This window comes from Mustelus asterias, chromosome 26, assembly GCF_964213995.1.
Source record: "Mustelus asterias chromosome 26, sMusAst1.hap1.1, whole genome shotgun sequence".
In the NCBI taxonomy this organism is placed as follows: Eukaryota; Metazoa; Chordata; class Chondrichthyes; order Carcharhiniformes; family Triakidae; genus Mustelus; species Mustelus asterias.
Window position 1 is genome coordinate 35446026 of NC_135826.1, and position 19441 is coordinate 35465466.

The 19441-nt window shown below is 39.5% G+C and overlaps 1 protein-coding gene across 11 annotated transcripts in view; it reads left to right on the forward strand.

Annotated features, from left to right (window-relative positions):
* Positions 1-19441, forward strand: part of ranbp3b (RAN binding protein 3b) — a 97306-nt gene that overhangs the window by 15452 nt on the left and 62413 nt on the right. For 8 of the 11 annotated variants that reach the window (XM_078198435.1, XM_078198441.1, XM_078198443.1 and 5 more), the window contains 3 exons: positions 7589-7633; positions 13251-13287; positions 14291-14380. In XM_078198435.1, coding sequence (XP_078054561.1) covers positions 7589-7633; positions 13251-13287; positions 14291-14380 — 172 coding nt within the window. The remainder of the gene's footprint in view (positions 1-7588; positions 7634-13250; positions 13288-14290; positions 14381-19441) is intronic. The other 3 variants (XM_078198445.1, XM_078198440.1, XM_078198437.1) reach the window with 1 other exon arrangement.

Here is a 19441-nt window from a genome sequence, read left to right on the forward strand (position 1 = left end):
TTACTTAATCTCTTATGAAGGACTTCAGTAGATACTTTCTGGAAATTCATATAGACTTAGTAATTTCCTTGCCTGCTATTTAAATCATCTCTTCAAAAAGCTTCTTCAGATTAATCAGGTATGACCTATCTTTTATAAATCCATGCTGGCTATCTTAATAGATCAAAAGTTGATTTGTTTTTGCTAGTTACTCTCTGGAAGGTGATGGTGAGCCGGCTTCTTGAACAGTAGATACACACACATCGCTGTGAAGTAGGGTTTTCTGGTAATTTGACCCAGTGCTAATGAATGATCAACAATATAATTCCAAGTCAGAATTGTGTATAACTTGAAGGACACGTGCAGATGGTGGTTTTCCCATACATTTATTGCCCTTTGTCAATGTAGTCGAGGTTGTGGGTTTGGAAGGTGCTCTCGAAGAAATCTTGATGAATTTGTTGCTGCAATGTATTTTGTGGATGGTAGACTGGTGGGAGGGAGTAAATTCACAAACATGGTGGGTGCCAATCAAGTTTGCTGCTTTGTCCTGGATGGTATCAAGTTCCATGTGTATTATTGGAACTGCATTCATGCATGCAAGTATAGAGTATTCCATCACACTCCTGACATGTAGATACTGGAAAGGCTTTGGGGAGTCAGGTGATAAGTTACTCAACGGAGAATGCTCAGCCTCAGATCAGCTCTTGTAGCCTCAATATATGAATGAATTTCTCCAGTTAGTTTATGTTTAGTGGTGACCCCAGGATGTTGAAGGTGGGGTTTCCCATTGAATGGCAGGGGAGGTAGTTTGAATCTTTCTCATTGGAGATGGTCATTACCATGTGTAGCATGAATATTATCAAATCAGTAATTTCATGATTTTTCTGACACAAGCTATTCTGTTCATCTCAGTCTATATGCAAGTTAAAATCCCATCATTAAAACCACCCCAACTTTGTTGTCGAATCGCTGCCATTGTACAATCTATCTGCTGCCAGGGGCCTCTCCACAACTAAAACGATTTACATTTGTGTAGAACCTTTCCTCACCATAGTACCTTCCAAAGCCAATTAGGGTATGGATAAAATAGACGTGGAGAGAATGCTTCCTCTTGTGGGCATTCTAGGAATGAGAGGTCATAGTTTTAAATAAGGGGTAGCAAATTTAAAACAGAGTTGAGGAGAAATACTTCTCCCAAAGGGTTGTGAATCTGTGAAATTCACTATCCCAATGTGCGGTGGCTGCTGGGACAGTGAGTAAATTTAAGGAGGAGTTAGACAGATTTTTAATTGGTAATGGGTTGAAAGGTTATGGGGAGAAAGCAGAAAAATGGGGATGAGGAGCATATCAGCCATGATCGAATGGTGGAGTGGACTTGATGGACCGATTGGCCTAATTCTGTTCCTATATCTTATGAACTTATGAAGTTATAAGTACTTTTGATGTGTAGCTACTGCTGTAATGTAGGAAATGCAACAGCCAATTTCCACACAGCAAGGTGCCACAAACAGGAATGTGATACGAGATAATCAATTTTAGTGATGTTGGTTGAGGATTGAATATCGACCAGGATGCCAGGAATAACTCCCCTGCTCTTCTTTGAGCTAGTACTCTTAGGATCTTTTACATTCATCTGCAAGGCAGATAGGGCATCTCTAACATCTAACCCAAAACTTGGCACATCCGATAATGCAGCACTCCCTCAGTACTGCACTGAAGAATCAACCTTGATTTTTATGTTCAAGTCCTGAAGTGGTACTTGAACCCACAAATCTCTCACTCTGCCAACTATAATACCTCTGGGGTCTTGGACTGGACTTGCCTTGCTTTCTTGAAATTTGAGTCTCTAAGCTAGGGCTTTGAGTTGCAGTGTTTTGCTTCTATACATTCTTGAACTGGCCCCTTCTGTTGTTTCTTTCCTGCCCCTTTATGTTGCTTTTTGCTGGGTGATTTGTTGACATGTGTAATAAAACTTCTTAAAAATCAATGGAAATAAAGAAAAGGCAATAAACTTAAAAGGTGCAGAGGTCGGGAATTGTTGCCTGGAAAGGGGCGTAGGCAAGTGATTAATTGTGTTGTTTCTATCTGAATCCTTTGTTTATATTCTCAATTTTTTTAATAGATGTATCCTTAAGCAATGTAAGAGCTGATGATTATATGTTAATTGCCTCTCAATATCTGCCTCTAAGTAGGAACTACTTTGCATCTTGTTGAAGGCAAATTTCTATACAGCACACTTCCCCATTGCATAATTTCCTTCCTCAACTATTAAATTGTTGATGTGCTCAATGCATTTTTACAGTCTAAATACAGGGCATCCAATGTTATTTTGTTTTTTATTGCAGTAACCTACATATCTAGACCATAGTAAAATTTGGCATGCATTCAATTATTCATTTAGCCACATTTATACTTGAAATTGCCTCTGTAAATTTGTCACACAATTACTTCCTTGAGCCAGTGATGTATTTCATAGAATCCCTACTGTGCAGAGGGATCCTATTTGGCCCATTGAGTCTGCACCGACTCTCCCGACAGAGCATTCAACCCAGCATACTTGCTTTGCTAAACCCCCTAACCTACACGTCTTGGGAAACTAAGGGGCAATTTAGCATGGCCAATCCACCAAACCTGCACGTCTCTTAGATCCTCCTCAGCTCATTTCTGTAATAAATTTGATTTTCTGTTTCTCTAATTGCACCATTCCCTGTCACTTCTATTGATTACTCTGCTTCAAATTGAGCAATCTGCTCTCTCACTCTCTGTTGCACAGAAAATCCAGCTTTACTGTTGATTGGTGTTTGAAAACACCCAAATTGCAGTCTTAATGCCTGGAGCCAGTTTCTAAGTTTTCCTATAATATTATGCTCTAGTATTTTCTGTCATTTAGGTCCTTCCTCTTGGCTTGTATTTCCTGGAAGACCTTTGGCCAGACTCCCTCCCCTTACCTGAGGTTAATCTCCTCCCCTCACCATATGTCTAATATTCTCCACCCTGTTCTCTCTTTCTCTCGCTCTTTTTCTCACTCTCGTGGGAAGGGCAGCATTTATGCAAGAGATGCTCTACACTAGGTTGGGAGCAATAGGGAAGAAAGGAGATTCAGTCCTGTTATTTGAAACAAGATAACGAAACTCCTGCTTGGAGTGGCATTTCCACTTCACTGACTTTGTGCTGCTTTCTTCATGGTGCATCAGTCATTGGACCTGCTCCCCTCCCTTAAATGGCCATGTCTTTCTATGCAATAGATATGGTGGCTGCAGCATAAGTTCATTATTTTGCTCCGCGTTGCCTGCTTAAATCCATCCCCATACAAGTATGTTTGGAGAGGCAGTGGTGTAGCTGTTTTGTTGCAGGATTGTCAATCCAGAGATCTCTGAGGTTTCTGATTCGAATCTCATAATGGCAGATGGTGACATTTGAATTCAATAAGAAAAAGCTGGATTTAAAGTTCAATAATGACCATGAAACCATGCCAATTGTCATTAAAAAAAAATATATATACACACACATATGTATATATATATATTTTCTCCATACAATGACACCAGATGGCTCAGCAGTAGCAAGTAAATTCCAGGAGCTTCTCGTATCTATTGGAATAACAATTTCTATTCCTGTTGTCAAACCTGACTAGTCTAGCGTGGCATTCCTCCAAAACACTGCATTTGTGGTTAAGTGAATCATAGATCATAGAAACCCTACAGTGCAGAAGGAGGCCATTCGGCCCATCGAGTCTGCACCGACCACAATCCCACCCAGGCCCTACCCCCACATATTTTACCCGCTAATCCCTCTAACCTACGCATCCCAGGACTCTAAGGGGCAATTTTTGTAACCTGGCCAATCAACCTAACCCGCACATCTTTGGATTGTGGGAGGAAACCAGAGCACCCGGAGGAAACCCACGCAGCCACGAGGAGAATGTGCAAACTCCACACAGACAGTGACCCGAGCTTGGAAACCTGCAGTATAAATGTTTATTTTGTATGTGGAGGTCTGCATTAATGATGAGTATCAATGGAATGAAAGGCTATGGTGTTCATGAGGCTTACACTTGCCTTTAGGATTCTTGCATGGCAAGTTGTTCTCAGCCAAACAGTCCAGTGCTCTCTACAAAGCTTCTGAGATCTTGTGAATTGGGCAAGCAACAGTGTATCTTGTAAACCATACAGATTAAAGATTTGTTAATGGGCAGCACAGCGTTTGAACGGGGAGTATGTGCTAAGAGTACTAAATTCAATGCCATATCCAGTACAGAAAGTAAAATAAATCGCAGGAAGAAAAGATTGAAAGAGATATATAGGAGCCAGAATTTAATTATTTAATTTTAAGTATCTCCAATAATTAAAAGCTGAAGGAATGAGTTCCCACTTTGTAAAAGTTAATTTTCAGTGTTTGGCAGTAATTAAGACTTACAGTCTGAGAAGGGTACTTAAACTGGAATGGACAAGCCTAACTGTTGTAATAAATTTAGTCAGTATCTACGATGTCAAGACAGAAACTTCATGCCATTCAATATGTTTGAATGGGGATCAAGATGGCAAGGTGCAGTTTTTGCACAGCTTAAAGAAAACAGTGCATCTAGGATGACAATTTCCAGATTTAACTGTGTATGTGTACTGAAGTTGCTGTCTGCTTTGGTCAATAATAATAGTGAACATTCTTCACCTACAGCAAAATCTGACCCATTATTATTGCTGTAGAAGGTTGCTGTAAAATTACTTACAAACCACTTGCAACCAATTAATTACTTTTGAAGTGCTTTGCGACATCAGGTGTATGACACAAGAGAGAATCGTAGAATTCCTACAGTAGAAGGAAGAGGCCATTTGGCCCAGCGGGTCTGCACCGACTCTCTGAAAGAGTATCTGAACCAGGCCTTCCCCTTTGCCCAATCCCCATAACCTCATGCATTTGCCATGGCTAATTCACCTAAAACCTACACATCTTTAGACACTAAGGGGCAATTTAACATGGCCAATCCAACTAACCTGCACATCTTTGGATTGTGGGAGGAAATCGGATCACCCGGAGTAAACCCATGCAGACACGGGGAGAATGTGCAGACTCCACACAATCACCCACGGCTGGGATTGAACCCAGATCCCTGGCACTGCTGCTTCACAGTGCCAGGTGCCTCACAATGTAACAACATTGAAATACAGTTGGTTGGTGAACAGGAAACAAGGAATGAGTGTTGCTCAGTTTTGAGAAAGGTTGGAAGCGGTATACTTCAGTAGTCTGCTAGATGAACTTTCAGATGACTTTATGTGCGTGTGTGTATTTAATAAATAAAAATATATCAGATATAAGAAACACAATTAAAATTACAAAAGTAAAATGTTTACCAAAAAATGAGGTAGAAAGGTACCGGTAAGTCATAGGTTAGAGAGCATGGGCATAGCTGACATATTAAATTTAATGTAGATATGAGTGAGATAATACATTTTAGGAGAAAAGGCAAGTAAGCGCTTAACGGACAGGCACTACAGAACCACCTAGAATTTCAAATAATTACGGTTTGGATTTACTAGGATGACGCCACACGTTAAAAACTAGCCGTGAGGTGAGACCTGTGATAATAGGATGATTTCCACCGGAGCAGAGAAAACCAAAAGAAGGTTTAATAGCGGCTTTAAAATTCATGAAATTAATAGGGAAGGACTGTTCCTTCCAGTTGGAAAATCAGTGACAAGAGCTGATCAATTAAAAATTCTCGCTGAGAATGAGGAAGGAGTTTAGGAGTAATTATTTTACAAGAAAGGGTTGTTGGAGCATAAAATGTTACCACAGGGAGTGCTTATGATATGACCACTGCATTTTCAAGTCCATCTATGCTGATATTTTCTATTATCTGTATTGATATTTTCACCTGCCCCATTTAATTTTCCATTATAGCGACACAGCTGTCATGCCAAGGCCTTTCTCCTTACATGAACAGTAGGTTCCCTTTTGACCATGTCTTCTCCTCCATTCTTGCCATTCATTTGAAAACATCATAATCTACAACCTCCAAGGCCCACAATGATGCCCTCACTGAGATCGTCTCTCTTCTCTCTTTCCTTTGTTCTTGTACCAAGCCTCTCCTCATCCTTGGTGACTACGGTCTCTGATCTCAACCCCCTTTGCCCCTCTTCTCCAAATTCAGTGCTTTCTCTTCATTTTGCACTTCATTAAACTCCCCTATGTTCCACAATCTCAATAACTTTGTTCTCTCTGCCGCCCTTTGCATATTTAGTCTCAATCATTGACAAGATAATTTTTAACCACATTCTCTTCTCCCTCACCACCCACATTTTACTACCCTCCTTCAATCCCAATGCAATCATCTATGCAAAGCCTCTCCCTCAAGTCACCTATTTGTCAAAATTCCCAGATCCCTCAATTTTAGCTCTCTGCTTGTTGCTTTGCTTAACTACTCTTTTGCCCTTTACTTCAATATTCTTGTTCCCAGTAGAACCACAATTGTCTCCCATCCTTTTTGTTCTCCTGGTACAGTCCCCATCTTTACTCCCTCAATTCTGTGATTCAAATTTAAGCAGCCTTAGTGTATAACTAGCTTAGTGATCTATTGGTTGATCTGACCAGATCAAATCTTGGCCTTTCCTTGTTGATCACTTGGATTGTGGAATTCTGTTTTTTAGCCATTCAAAAACAGTTTTCCACATTTTGTTTGCAAGTGCAACTAAGCTGGATGTCAGCTAACCACTACTTCTGGACTTATTTTGTATTTTAACCTATCCTTTACAATGCTGTTGGTATCCTTCAATATGTCGTGACCCTTCCTTAAATGATAGTGATTCAGCAAGAGAATATTTTGAAGAACTTGATATAAAGATCATTTTCTTTTCTTTCTCTGATTTTCAAGCCTGGTGTACTATACTCTCTGATTTCCTTTGCTATTGTTTGCCCTTCTACATTGGTGCTCTTCATTATGGGCTTGTCACTTCATCTTGGGGTCTCAATGAAAATAAACCTCTGTTTCTCTATTCCCTGTATCCCCTCTACCTATTATTTGTCTTTGCTTCATGTTTGCTTTAAGTGTTAAAATGTACTGTCCCAAATGGTTTGTCAGGTTTACATAGTGAATAGGTCATCTATACAGACCAGTAAGATCCCAGGCTTGATCTCTAGTCTGTGATTAGTAGCTGATTTCAGTTGGAATGAGGTAGGAGCATTATTATTGGCTGCTGCATCTGAATTGAGAAGAGAATTGGCAATGATTTTGGACCCTGTTTGATATCCAGTCATCTCCTGGAACTGTACCTAGAGATCAGATGAAAACTGGGTCAGTTCCGGCTATCATGTTTCTCATTTGCCATCCCCCAGTCTACAAGAAGTTTAATGAGCTTCCAAAGCTCGCTCTTGAGATTTACAACTGACTATTTGAATGAGTCACCAAAAGATGCGCTGTGCCTCACTGAAAGAGCACAAAGTAGAAATTTGTTGAGAAAAAGTTTAAAATATTATCCAGTGTCCTACATGTTAATTTGTGCTTCTGTTTTATATTGTACTGTATTAAGTTAGATTATATTTAAAGTATTGTATTGAATTTTGATTTTTATATTTAGAATTTTAAAAATGTTTATCATAACTACTGTGTTTATAGGAAAAACTTGAACCAATGACCTCGCCTACACCGCCGTCAAACAAGGTAACAATAAATACAAGGAACTTCTCAAAGACACCAAGTTTGAGATGAGAGAGTGTTGGGGTAATTGAATCCAGAAATGCAAGAGAATTTGACTTAAGATACAGTAGCGCAATATAGGGGAGATCAGGATTGGTTCCTCATGAAATGAAAAAGAACATACTCTAGTGGAATAGATTAGAAATTTACAGAAATTGGTGGCATTTTGCAAATCACTGAATTACCTTGGACCTTGTTCAGGGATTGGACAAGCTCGGGGGAGGTACTGGGGATTTGAATCAGATTAACTTGAGGTTAATTGGGCACTAAAAAAAGTCCCAGTTTTTATTTAAATGTGGCATATTGGGTTATGTTAGTTAACCTTTTCCAGCTTTCAAAAAAAAACACCCATAAAGTTGCTGCTAGTGCTTGCTGATAACAGGGTAGCAGGGTATTTGGGATTTTGAAGAACGGGGGGATAAACAGCCTACCTCAAGTAGATGAAAGGATTGAGAAATAAGCAGAGGAAAGACTGAGAAGGAAAGTGAATTAGAGTTGGTGAATCAATATCAAAATATGAACAGAAAGATAATTTAAGAGATTATAAGACGTTTTACAAAAACTAAAGCAAGAAAAAATGGACATTTTTACATTTTGAAAATTTCCAGCAACAATTCCAAACTTGAAAGAATGAAATTCCGTACTTTTGCTTATTTTCTGAGCAAGCAGTCATTAACAACTATGACATCTTTAAACTGGCACTTGCATTGTTAATTGTTAGACTTAGCTTTTCACAATAGTGGAGCAGTGCAGTCAGCCAGCTAGTTGTAGTGATTTGCAATTCAAGGGTTATCTCGCTCTCCACAAGTTGCAGGCTGATTTGCAGCTTAATAACAGTATGCAGCATTCCGGTGCTGTTATTCTTCAAAATCTGACCCACAGTTATTAGCCACTCAGATTTGTAACTCTCACAATGGTAGGATGATGTGAGCATTCTTGGCATCTGATTTTCTTTAAGTTTGTGGTAGGCAATGTAATTTATCCTTGAAAATTTCATCAATGTTATAAGTAACAAGATTTATTTTGGAAGACAGTAAGTTTACTTTCTAAAATATAAATGGTATCAATAATTAATGCATCTGTGAAGTTGCTTGGGTTCATCTTTATCTGTGTAAATATAATTTTAGAATTTGAAATTACTTGGTATCTACAAGTTTACTATCAGGAGGCACATATTTGCCTGACCCTTGCATAAGATTTGAAGGGGTGAAATTCTTTTGCTGTAAGAGTTCATAACCAGACGGTGATAGTCCTTCCCCACTTTTTAAATTATGATTTCTCTTTTACATTTCAAACATTTCATAATCTACCTCGAACAGGCAGCATTAATTGCTTGGAAAAATAACTACTTTGATGGTGTCATTACATTGGGCATTACTGCAGTGATGTTGTCCAATACATGACAGGAGCAGATATACCTGGGGGATATAAATGCACAAATGGTTGAAGATGGCAAGGCAGGTTGACAAAGCGGTTAAAAAGTCATAAGGGAATCTGAGTTTCGGTGTACAGTACAAAATAAAGAAGAAATAAAGAACCTTTATAAAACACTGGTTTGGCCTCAGCAAGAGTATGATAACCAATTCTTGGCACTGTATTTCAGGAAGAATATGAAGGCTTTAGAGTACATGCAGAAAATAATGGGTTCAGAGGTAGATTGAAGAAGATTGGAGTTGTTGTCGAAAGGGCGTTTGGTGGAGGTACTGAAAATCATGAGGAGTCTCGACAGTGTAGATGGACAGAAACTATTCCCACAGACAGAAGGGTCGAGACACTGATTTAAAATGATTGGCAAAAATGGTGACATGAGGAAGAACTTTTTTTAACACTGTGGGTAGTTACAATCTGGAATGCACTCTCATAAAAGGTAGTGGAGGCAGATTCAGTCGTGGTTTACAAATATCTTTACAAAAGACATCTTGAAGGGAAAAAAATTGCAGGGATGCAAAGAAATTGCAGGGAAGCAGACAAGCTAAATTGCTCTTGTAAGAGGGAGGAGTTAGCAGAGGATTGGGGAGAAAAGAGTGATAGCTGTTAAAGGGCAGATTCCTGGGGAAAAGTTTAAAACTTACCAAAATAATTGGGTGCGAGTCATTCATAACCTGTTCTTGCTACTGACGCCCTTCCTCCATATTTCCAAGTTTGTAACGGACAACATTTATGGGATTTCTTATAGCTACCTCTGGGTTATATTTTTAAAAAGTGTCTGGGCTGGTATATGTAAGTTATTGGGAGAGATTTTTACTTCAAGATTAGTGGTAACTGGAGGACAAGAGACCTCTTGCACAGGTTCAAACTAGTGAAAGACAAGCATACAATTTGTCAAAAATTTCCTCACATGGAGAGTAAGTACTATTTGACGCAAGTACAATCAGATTAAACTTGCCTGCAAGACATTTGGAATCATTTAGGAAACTGTGCTAAAGGGACTATAAATGTTTATAGGTGGGTGAGCTTAAGGTAATCTTCATTCACTGTCTTCATCCGAATTAATCTTGCAATCTGTTCCCAAGATAGATAATGCTTGTGGCTGCATTTTGTATAATACTTCTCAACAATGACTCCAAATATATTTTACAACATAGATGGAGGCATACTGTGTCTGTATTGGTGTTTGAAGGAACTCTGCAATATAGTTCCACACCCAGCATTTCCCCATAACCAGTATATTAGTCCTGTACAATTACATGTTAATGTAAGTGCCTTTTGAAAGTTCCTATGGATTCTGTTTCTACCACTGTTTCAGGTACAGGGTGGTGCATTCCATGCTCTCCACATAACTAAAGTTCTTCATTCCTAACAAACCTCCCTTGTATTCTTTCCCAGTCTTTAATTTCCTGCCTAAAATGTGATGCCCAGTATTCTATACGATATTCCAGCTGAGACCTAACCAGTGATCTGTGAAGGTCGCAAATGACTTCCTTGTTTTTTTTTCAATACCCACATTTACAAAGCCATCATTTCAATACACTTTCTTAACTGCATTATCAACTTGTCCTGTGAATATTGTGATGAAGTACTTCAGTTGTTGGGTTTATAGATTGAGTTTGAGGAGGCTGTCATTCCCACTATATAAGATCACCGCCAAAGTATCATAAGTTAATTTGACTGTAATTTACTGGATTCTGGAACAATATTGGTATTATTTACTGAGCTCAATAAATTATTGGTTTCTGTTGCAAAGATTCACCCAAATAGGAGATGTTAAACTTGGAATCTACGTATTTCATAATTCCCAGAAAAAGACTTTAACTGTGCTTGGATCCTGAGGCTTTTGGGTAAGTTGTTCGGACAATTATAGTTCATGTAAAAAAAAACAAAATTGACAGGATTATGGTACTTTGATGTTTCGAGCACAGAGGGTCATTCAGCACGCGTGTGTGCTGGCAGTTTGCTTCAGTCCATTGGTCAGTGAGATAGTAAATGAAGAGCACAAATTTTAGAATTAAAGGAGAGATTGGAAATAGTTATTTGACGAAGTGATTTTATTAAAAATGGGAATTGTCTGCCACAAATCTTTGTTGAAGCCAAGTTCATAAACTCTTCTAAAAGGAGTTGGATGGTTTCTTGAAAAACTATAATTGAGAGATGGAGGAACAAGGAAAGAGTGCAATTAAACTGGGCACTTCTTGAAAAAGCACTGGTGCAGACTTGAAGGGACAAATGTTGTGTTTTGATAACCTGTTGTTCAGAATTATCAAATGCTATAAAATTTAAAATGCTGCCAAACCTCCCCGTCTAATCCCCATAACCATGTGCATTTACCATGGCTAATCCCTCTAACCTACACATCTTTGGTCATTAAGGGGCAATTTAGCATGGCCAATGCACCTAACCTGCACATCTTTGGACTGTGGGAGGAAACCAGAGCACCCAGAGGAAACCCACGCAGACACGGGGAGAACGTGCAAACTCCATACAGGCAGTCACCCAAGTCTGGAATTGAACCTGGGTCCCTGGCGCTATGAGGCATCTGTACTTGCCACTGTGACGCCCACGTGCACAGATCACTAAAAGCAGTACCATAAATAGATATGACCAAAAAGAAGCAAGCAAGATTCTTATTTCTATTGTGACATTGAATAAAAAAGCAAGTAAATAATATTGAAGTTGTAGAATATTGTATTGTAATATATTTGGAATATTTTAAATAGGTTTGAGCATACCTTTATAAAAGTTGTAGGAAGATAATGAAAAATGCAGCATTGTTTCACTAGCATGTTATGATGGTTGACGTTTTATGGTTATAAAGTGAAACTTGTGAGGTTGAATCTTTGTTTCATTAGAGCTAGGATGATTAACTGCCTGCTTCTGTCATGTAACATTTTATGATTACTTCATCACCACCCTCTGCATACTGGTCACAAACGTAATTACAGATGAGGGCTGTCATTTGATCTATCCAGCTCTCTCTTCCATTTAACTGATTGCAGAGTTTTTGTCTTAATAGCTAGCCCAGGAGACCACTGTGGCATTGCACATTCTGAATCCGTCTAGTAGTTAACTTGTCAACTGCCCCATCAGTTTGAATTTTACAAACTAGTTTCAAAGAAAGAACTGTGCCAATTTCCTTTTAGCTGGCTTTGTTTATATAAAAAAGAACTCCAGGAAGTCTGCACGGTGCAATGTGTTGTGTTTGAAACTTTGCTGACTGCTTCTATAATACCAGCACTTTTTAGATGTCCATGTATCATCCCATCTAATGCTGTCAACCATTTTGTCAATGTGACATTGAATAAAAAAGCAAGTAAATAATATTGAAGTTGTAGACATTATGCTAAATTTGGAATATTTTAAATAGTTTTGAGCATGCCTTTATAAAAATTCTAGGAAAGTAATGAAAAATGCAGTATTGTTTCACTGGTATGATTATGATGGTTAACATTTTATGGTTATAAAGTGAAACTTGTGAGCTTAAGTCTTTGTTTCACTAGAGCTAGGATGATTAACATTTGCCCAAACATTTGGAATTACCAGCTTTGTGTCTTATTTTTTGATGATTGATACATTTGCTGCTCTTTATCCTTGACTATCACTGGTTCTCCAAAACTCTGAAATGTATTCAATAATGTAGTGTAATTTATTGCATCAAGTGTTCACACTTGACATTGCAGAACTGAAAATGTTCTGTGTAGAAATAGGTCACACGGTGGGTCAAAATCTGTGCAAAGTTTTTATCAGTACAGAAATGTTGCCACAGTTAGCTTTACTGAAATCCACTGAATATGCAAAAGATTGAGCAAAGGGAACTAAACTTGATTCAGACTAAACTTGATCCAAACTTAGATCCAAACCAGGTGCCTTGCAATATTATTTGGATCTTTTATTACATTTATTACAGCATTTCATTTTTTAAAAATACTCAGCAGCTGCAGTAACTTTTAAATATAGCCCCAAATGAATGATTGCTTGACTATTAGATCTTTGGCTTTCATAATTAGTCTTTTAAATTATTGTTCTTTTTGTTTTCAGTTATGACACTGCCGTTTCATGTTGACATGTGGCAGGGAGAAGTTTGTTTTTAAATGTAACTAATAGAACCAGGAAAATTTGAGAATAATGGGCTTTTTTTATATTTTAGAGGCCAGTAGATGCCTCCAGTCCTGAAGATGCAGAAGGTAAGCATGTTCATTTGATTGGTTCTAATGTTCTATTATGTGCCTGTTTAAAAATACTGATCCATAAACTTCCTGGTACCCCAATGATGCACTGGGAAATCCCTCTCGGAAGCTCCCACCTGAGGATTTACCTGGCAATTGCCTAGAAATGCTAACTTCCTCTGGACAATTGTGCTGTTGGAACCATCTGACAGCAGCGATTTATCCTCATAGTTACTCTTAGAGATACAAGAAAAGAAACACTTCCAGAGTGACTATTTTAAAGACCCCAGACCCAGCCATGCAGGGGACAACCCATAAACATACAATCCTGCCCCCCCCCCCCCCCACACACACACCACCACCACCACCCTATCTGACGCTTCCCCGCTCTGCTCTGATTCCTCCAACCGGGCCGGCCCAATCCCTTCCTCTAACTCCGACTACATCCTGTCCTCCTTCCGGCTCCCACTTCCCCCTCCGGCTCTGGAGAGAGAGCTGCTGCCATAAAAAGGGGGCGTTCCTTCCTGGTCTGCACCCCAGTTACTCCATGCTGATGCTGCCAGGGGCACGCTGCACTACTCCTGTCTTACCCAGCCTGAGTGAGGAAGGTTGGGCAAGACAGGGGCTTCGGAATCCCAGTGTGGGTATGTCTGTCGAGAGTGGCAATCCAATGGAGATTGACACTCTGCAGAAGTTATGGGCCACTCGTGCATCCTCTTGTTCACAGGTATTTAGTTCCTAAACTGGAGCTATATTAAACTTAGCTTGTTTTTCTAACTCATTGTTAAATAATTATTTGGCAAGTTGTCCACAAAGGTAAACCTAGAAAATTGTAGTTCATTATAAATTTTTGAGCTCAATTAAAGAGCATTTGTAGCTTGCATGTGAATTTTTGGCTGCAAGTCAGAGTAATTGCAGCTTTTAAAAAATAAATTAGGTGATTAGTATTTCAAATTCAATGGCTACACTTCAAACTTTTAAGCATAAAGTTATTCTTCATGTAATTAATTTACTACTTCAGATTCTGACAGAGATGATGGTAACTATCCTCCACCCGTTAAAAGAGAGAGATCTTCGTCTTTCACACAGGTGTTCCCACCTTCACAGCCAGGTATGTTCCTTTTCCAAGCGTAAACAAATGAAGAAGCATTGTTTTCTTTTTCTCTCTGATTGTTAGCTCAATAACTGGGATTCCGCATTGGCTCAACAAGTGCATTCTTAATTAGCACGGCTACAAGCAACCTGAAATGATGTGCAGGCCCTTGAGTCTGTATGCACTATAGTTTATCCTTTGGACGGTCACTTCAGTGCAGCTACATATTTGATTCTTTTGGTAGCACTGCAAAATTAATTCCTTGCTCAAGTGGGAGGAAGTAGAAGGTAACTTAGTAAAAAAGGCAGTTTGTGGAGTAAGAGAGAAATATTTACATGCTTAGAAGTTGGAAGTATGATTTGTTCTACTTTTACACTTATGTTTACTGGTAAATAAATTACTTGGCTTAAAGACTCACCTTCCAAAATTTATTGAAACGTTCCATGAAAATAAACATACAGCACATTAGTATTGGATATCTGCAGTGCTGTGACATCTTGAGCATAAAGTGGAATTACAGAATCGGTATTTTTCAATCCAGAATTCCAGCTGCATGTTGGAAGTGCTCATTTTGTGACCAATGACTGACTGTGTTATTTGCTCATACTTTTTTCAACCTCCCCCTCCCCCATTGTGTATATATGCACTTGTAGACATTTTGATTCGGAAGACCTGATTTACTCTTCCAATATGAAGTTAATAATGATGATTGCTCTGTCCAAACCTTCTGAAGAATTAGTAGCTTTGAGGGAAAGGCAAGCTAAAAATGCACCCAACACCAGGAGAACATGACTACTGTTACCCTACCCTGTGCGTATTTAATAATAGGCCTTTTCATTGTGATTGAAAAACCTTTTCTCCACTCCATAAAATGGAGGGGATGCTTGTCAAATGAGAGAAAATTGCACCTTGTTCTACAAGCTTGCTTTGTGTATCTTGCAATTTTTCCTATTCATTTGGTATATTCATAAATAAAGCCCAGTTTATGATTTATTTTCTTCTTTTGTAAGAAGATTAGAATTTCCTGAACCAATATCCTATTCGGTTATTACAAATCATTGCATCTTTTGTATGGTTTTGGAGGTAAAGTTGGTTTCTAAACCTTGGTACTGAATCTTTAGCACAACAGGAATGTCTTTCTGTTACAGCATGGCTGCAGCTGACTTTTATGTTCTGTACATTGTGTCTGGAGTATCTCCAGCTATCAGAGCTGGTGTCTTTCCCATCTTGCCATCAGGCATACTTTATATGCAAAGCTTGTATTCACTTTTCCAGAAAGATAGTTTTCGACATGGAACTATTATTCTCGAATAGAGAATCTTCACTTGTTATACAACTTTCCAAATAGCTTCTGTCAGTAGTAATGTTCTCCTGGTGTTTTATGTGTATTTTTAGCTTGTCTTTCCCTCAAAGCTATGAATTCTTCAGAAGGTTTGGATAGAGCAATCATCATCATTAACTTCATATTAGAAGAGTAAAAGTCAAATGTGGTGGAGCTGTATGTTAGTTTATCTTGCAAGCCAGATTATTCAGTGTCGAAGAATAGAAAAATGTGATAGAATCCCTTGTTTAAGGTGTTGCTTTTAGAATAGGTTACTGTATTTGAACTTCTTGCCTTCAGTGTTTGAACATTTCTTTCTGATCGAAGATAAGTTACGCAAAATGGTACAGTCAGGTTGGGATCCTTAAACTGTGATGTCCCCACAATTTTACTGCTTTTTATTGTTTGCTGAAATATGACCATTTCTGTGGTGCAGTGTATATTGGTGTATAACCGATGCTTGGAAAGTATGTCTGCGTTCACTTGAGCCTTGCAGCAGACAGAATTATGTTTGTTAAATCTAAATCCTTGTCCTCAAATGTTTTGATACACAAGACAGTTATACTTCTTGGGATCATAGAATCAAACAAATTAAAACACAATAGGAGCCGTTACACAAGTGCTGTAGCCAGGTGTTCAACTGGAGCTGTTTATTCTCATTATATTTCCCTTTCCTTACAAATACGCATCATCTTTTTAAAATGGTGATGTAATCATTTTCTTGAAAGAAGGACTTGCATTTGTATAGCACCTTTCATGACCTCAGGACGCCCCAAACTTTTACAACTAGTGATGTACTTTTGAAGTGTAGTCACTGTTATAATGTAGGAAATGCAGCAGCCAATTTGAACATAAGCATGAGATAATGACCACAAACAACAATGTGATATAGACCAAATAACCTTTTTAAAGCGTTGTTGGCAAGGGATGAATATTGGCCAGGACAGATACGAGAGCTCCTGCTCTCTGAGATAGATAGAAGAGCCTTTACATTCACCTTTTTACAGGGGGCGCATTGCTTGTGTTCTCCCAGCATTACAAAAGTCTGTTTCAAACAAGTGGGCTTTAAATAAAAGCCCCCTCCCCATTAGCAGTAACGCTCAGGGGGTGGCCTAAATGAGTAGAGAGTGAGACTTTGTCGCACCCTCGAGACTTGACTGGCAACTTCAGTAGTTGAGTCGTGCCAGAACTTAGTGTAGACCGTAAGCAGGCCCCAGGAAGAACAATAGATCCCCGAAGGAAGGTCCTAGGTTTTTAGGGTGGGAAGGGACCGGGTACCCTAGGGATAGACAGGGGGTGGGGGATGGGTTTTGAAGGCCAGGTGGAGAGGCACAGGAAGGGCGTAAGATCTTGGTTTGCTTTTGGGAGAACACATAGTTCTAAGTCCCTCCCATCTGGCCACATCAACGTATTATGGCACGGGTAGTGCATAATATGGGTCAGCTAGCTTGTTAATAAGCTCAATTGCCCTTTAATTACTTAAAAAAAATAATGGGTGGGTTGCCAGTTTTTGGCACCCGTTCGCCCAGTGGTCAGAGGTGGGTGGGAAGGCAGTGGACTGGCCATCCGTCGTATTTTACACACCCCACCCCCTGCCAAAAACACACTTAGTGGGAGTTGCCATAAAATCCAGTCCCAGATCTCTCAATTCCCTTCATGCTGTTCAGTTGCTTTGTCCAACATTAACAACAGCATGCATTTATAAAACATTTTCACCCCATAGAAAAATTCCCAAAGATGCTTCAAAGTGGCTTAAGGAAAAGATGAACAAAGAACCAAAGAAGGAAGTATTAAAAGGAGTCACCAAAAGGAGGTGACCAAAAGTTTTAAGGCAGGCCTTCTTGAACACGGGATCTAGGCAGCTGAATGCATTGCTATCCTCTCCTTACTTGTCTCCAGTTATCCCCCTTGCATTAAATTTTTACTTGACTGAAAGACTCACTGCAATTATTATCCTGATCTACACTACATCCTGCTCAAGAATCAATTGTTGCTGATCTTCTTTGGCTCTCTACTCACTAATGAATTTAACTGAAAACCTTGCACTCTCATATAAATCCTTTCAAAGGTTTGTACCCCCTCTGAAATTTCCTCCTATTCCTCTAGCTCCTTCCTTATATGTATCCTCCTATCCCTTCACCTCGCCTTTGGTGACAGCGCCTTTAGCTGCCTTGGCCTGACTCTTAGGAACTTACTTCCTAAACCTTTGCACCTCTGGGTGGCAAAATGGTTAGCACTGCTGCCTCATAGTGCCAGGGACCTGGATTCAAATCCAGCCTCGAGTGACTATCTGTGTGGAGTTTGCACATTCTCTCCATGTCTGCATGAGTTTCCTCTGGGTGCTCCGGTTTCCTCCCACAGTCCAAAGATGTGCAGGTTAGGTGGATTGGCCATGCTTAGTTGCCCCTTAGTGTCAGGGGGATTAGCAGGCTAAATAGGTGGGATAGCAGCTGGGTGGGATTGTTGTTGGTGCAGACTCGATGGGCTGAATGGCCGCCTCCTGCACTTTAGGGATTCTATGTTACATTTTAGAAAAGCTCCTCAAATCCCAATTGTTTGACTTGGCTTTTAACTACTCCTAATTTCTTCTCTCTTGGCTTGGTTTAATTTATGATGTTGTTCAGCGTGAGTTTTTTTTTGTGTTAAGGTGCGATATAAAAGTCTTCATTGCTTCAATAGATGAAAGTAGAGGATACACTTAGAGTGTAGCTGTGAATCAGTGGAATTGGGGAGTGGTGAAAAGAGAAGAATGACCTGACTGAAAGTGTAGAAGCCGCTGCACACCTTGAATACTTTGTTGGTTGTAAGTCTGATTTGAGAAGAGATTGGAAAAAATTGGGTTGTACGGCATTGAAAGGAAGCGTCTTGAGAGTTGGTCTTAAACAAGTATATAAGACAATAAACAGCGTGGAAAAGCTAACTTTAGTACAGTTACTTTAAATGAGGTTGTGGGAGTAGGAAGGTGACACTAATTGAAACTAATGAGAGTCGTATTTAGGACTGATATTGGGCAGTTCTTCATTTAGATTATTCAGCGCATGGAATGTCGGCTGCTGTCCCTCTATTCCAGGATGATGTCTATTCAGGGCTGCGAGTTTATTCTTTGGGCCTTCATGTTACTGTACAGACTGATTCTCAACCCTCTGATCTTTAGGCACAGGGGCAGGATGTCCCGTGAGGTAGTGGGATCTGGAGTGCAGGCTTTGCTTCCTTTTCTTCATACCGTCACTGCCTACCATTATGACATTGTGACTCACAGCATGATACAGCTTGATTGACAAGTTGTTGACATTTTGAACGATTGGTAGCAAGCCCCTACCAGTCACTAATGTCAACATTGCTATACTTCAAGGAGAGCTTCAGAGTGTCTTCCTGGAATATTGGCCATTTAAGATTTGAGGAAACAGAATCTGGCTGGGGAAATGCTTATCAGCCATCTGGACGCAGTGTCCAGACAACCAAGATTGATTTTGCAGGAGTTTTATCTGAATGGTTGTGGAGCTGGCTTCAACGACACTAGTGTTTGTTGGATTGTCTTCCTACTGATGCAGCAGAGATATTGTGGTGGAATTTCTCTCACGCTCTTAGGTGTCACTGATGCATTGTCTAGGTCTCAATGCATTACAGGAGTGTGGTAACGCCAACTGTTCTGTACACTAGGACTTTTGTTGACTTGTGGAGGTTTTTGTTGATTTGTGGAGGTTTTTGTTGATATTGCTGTGGTTTATAAAAGGCTGAGCAGGTGCAGTTGATCTGGA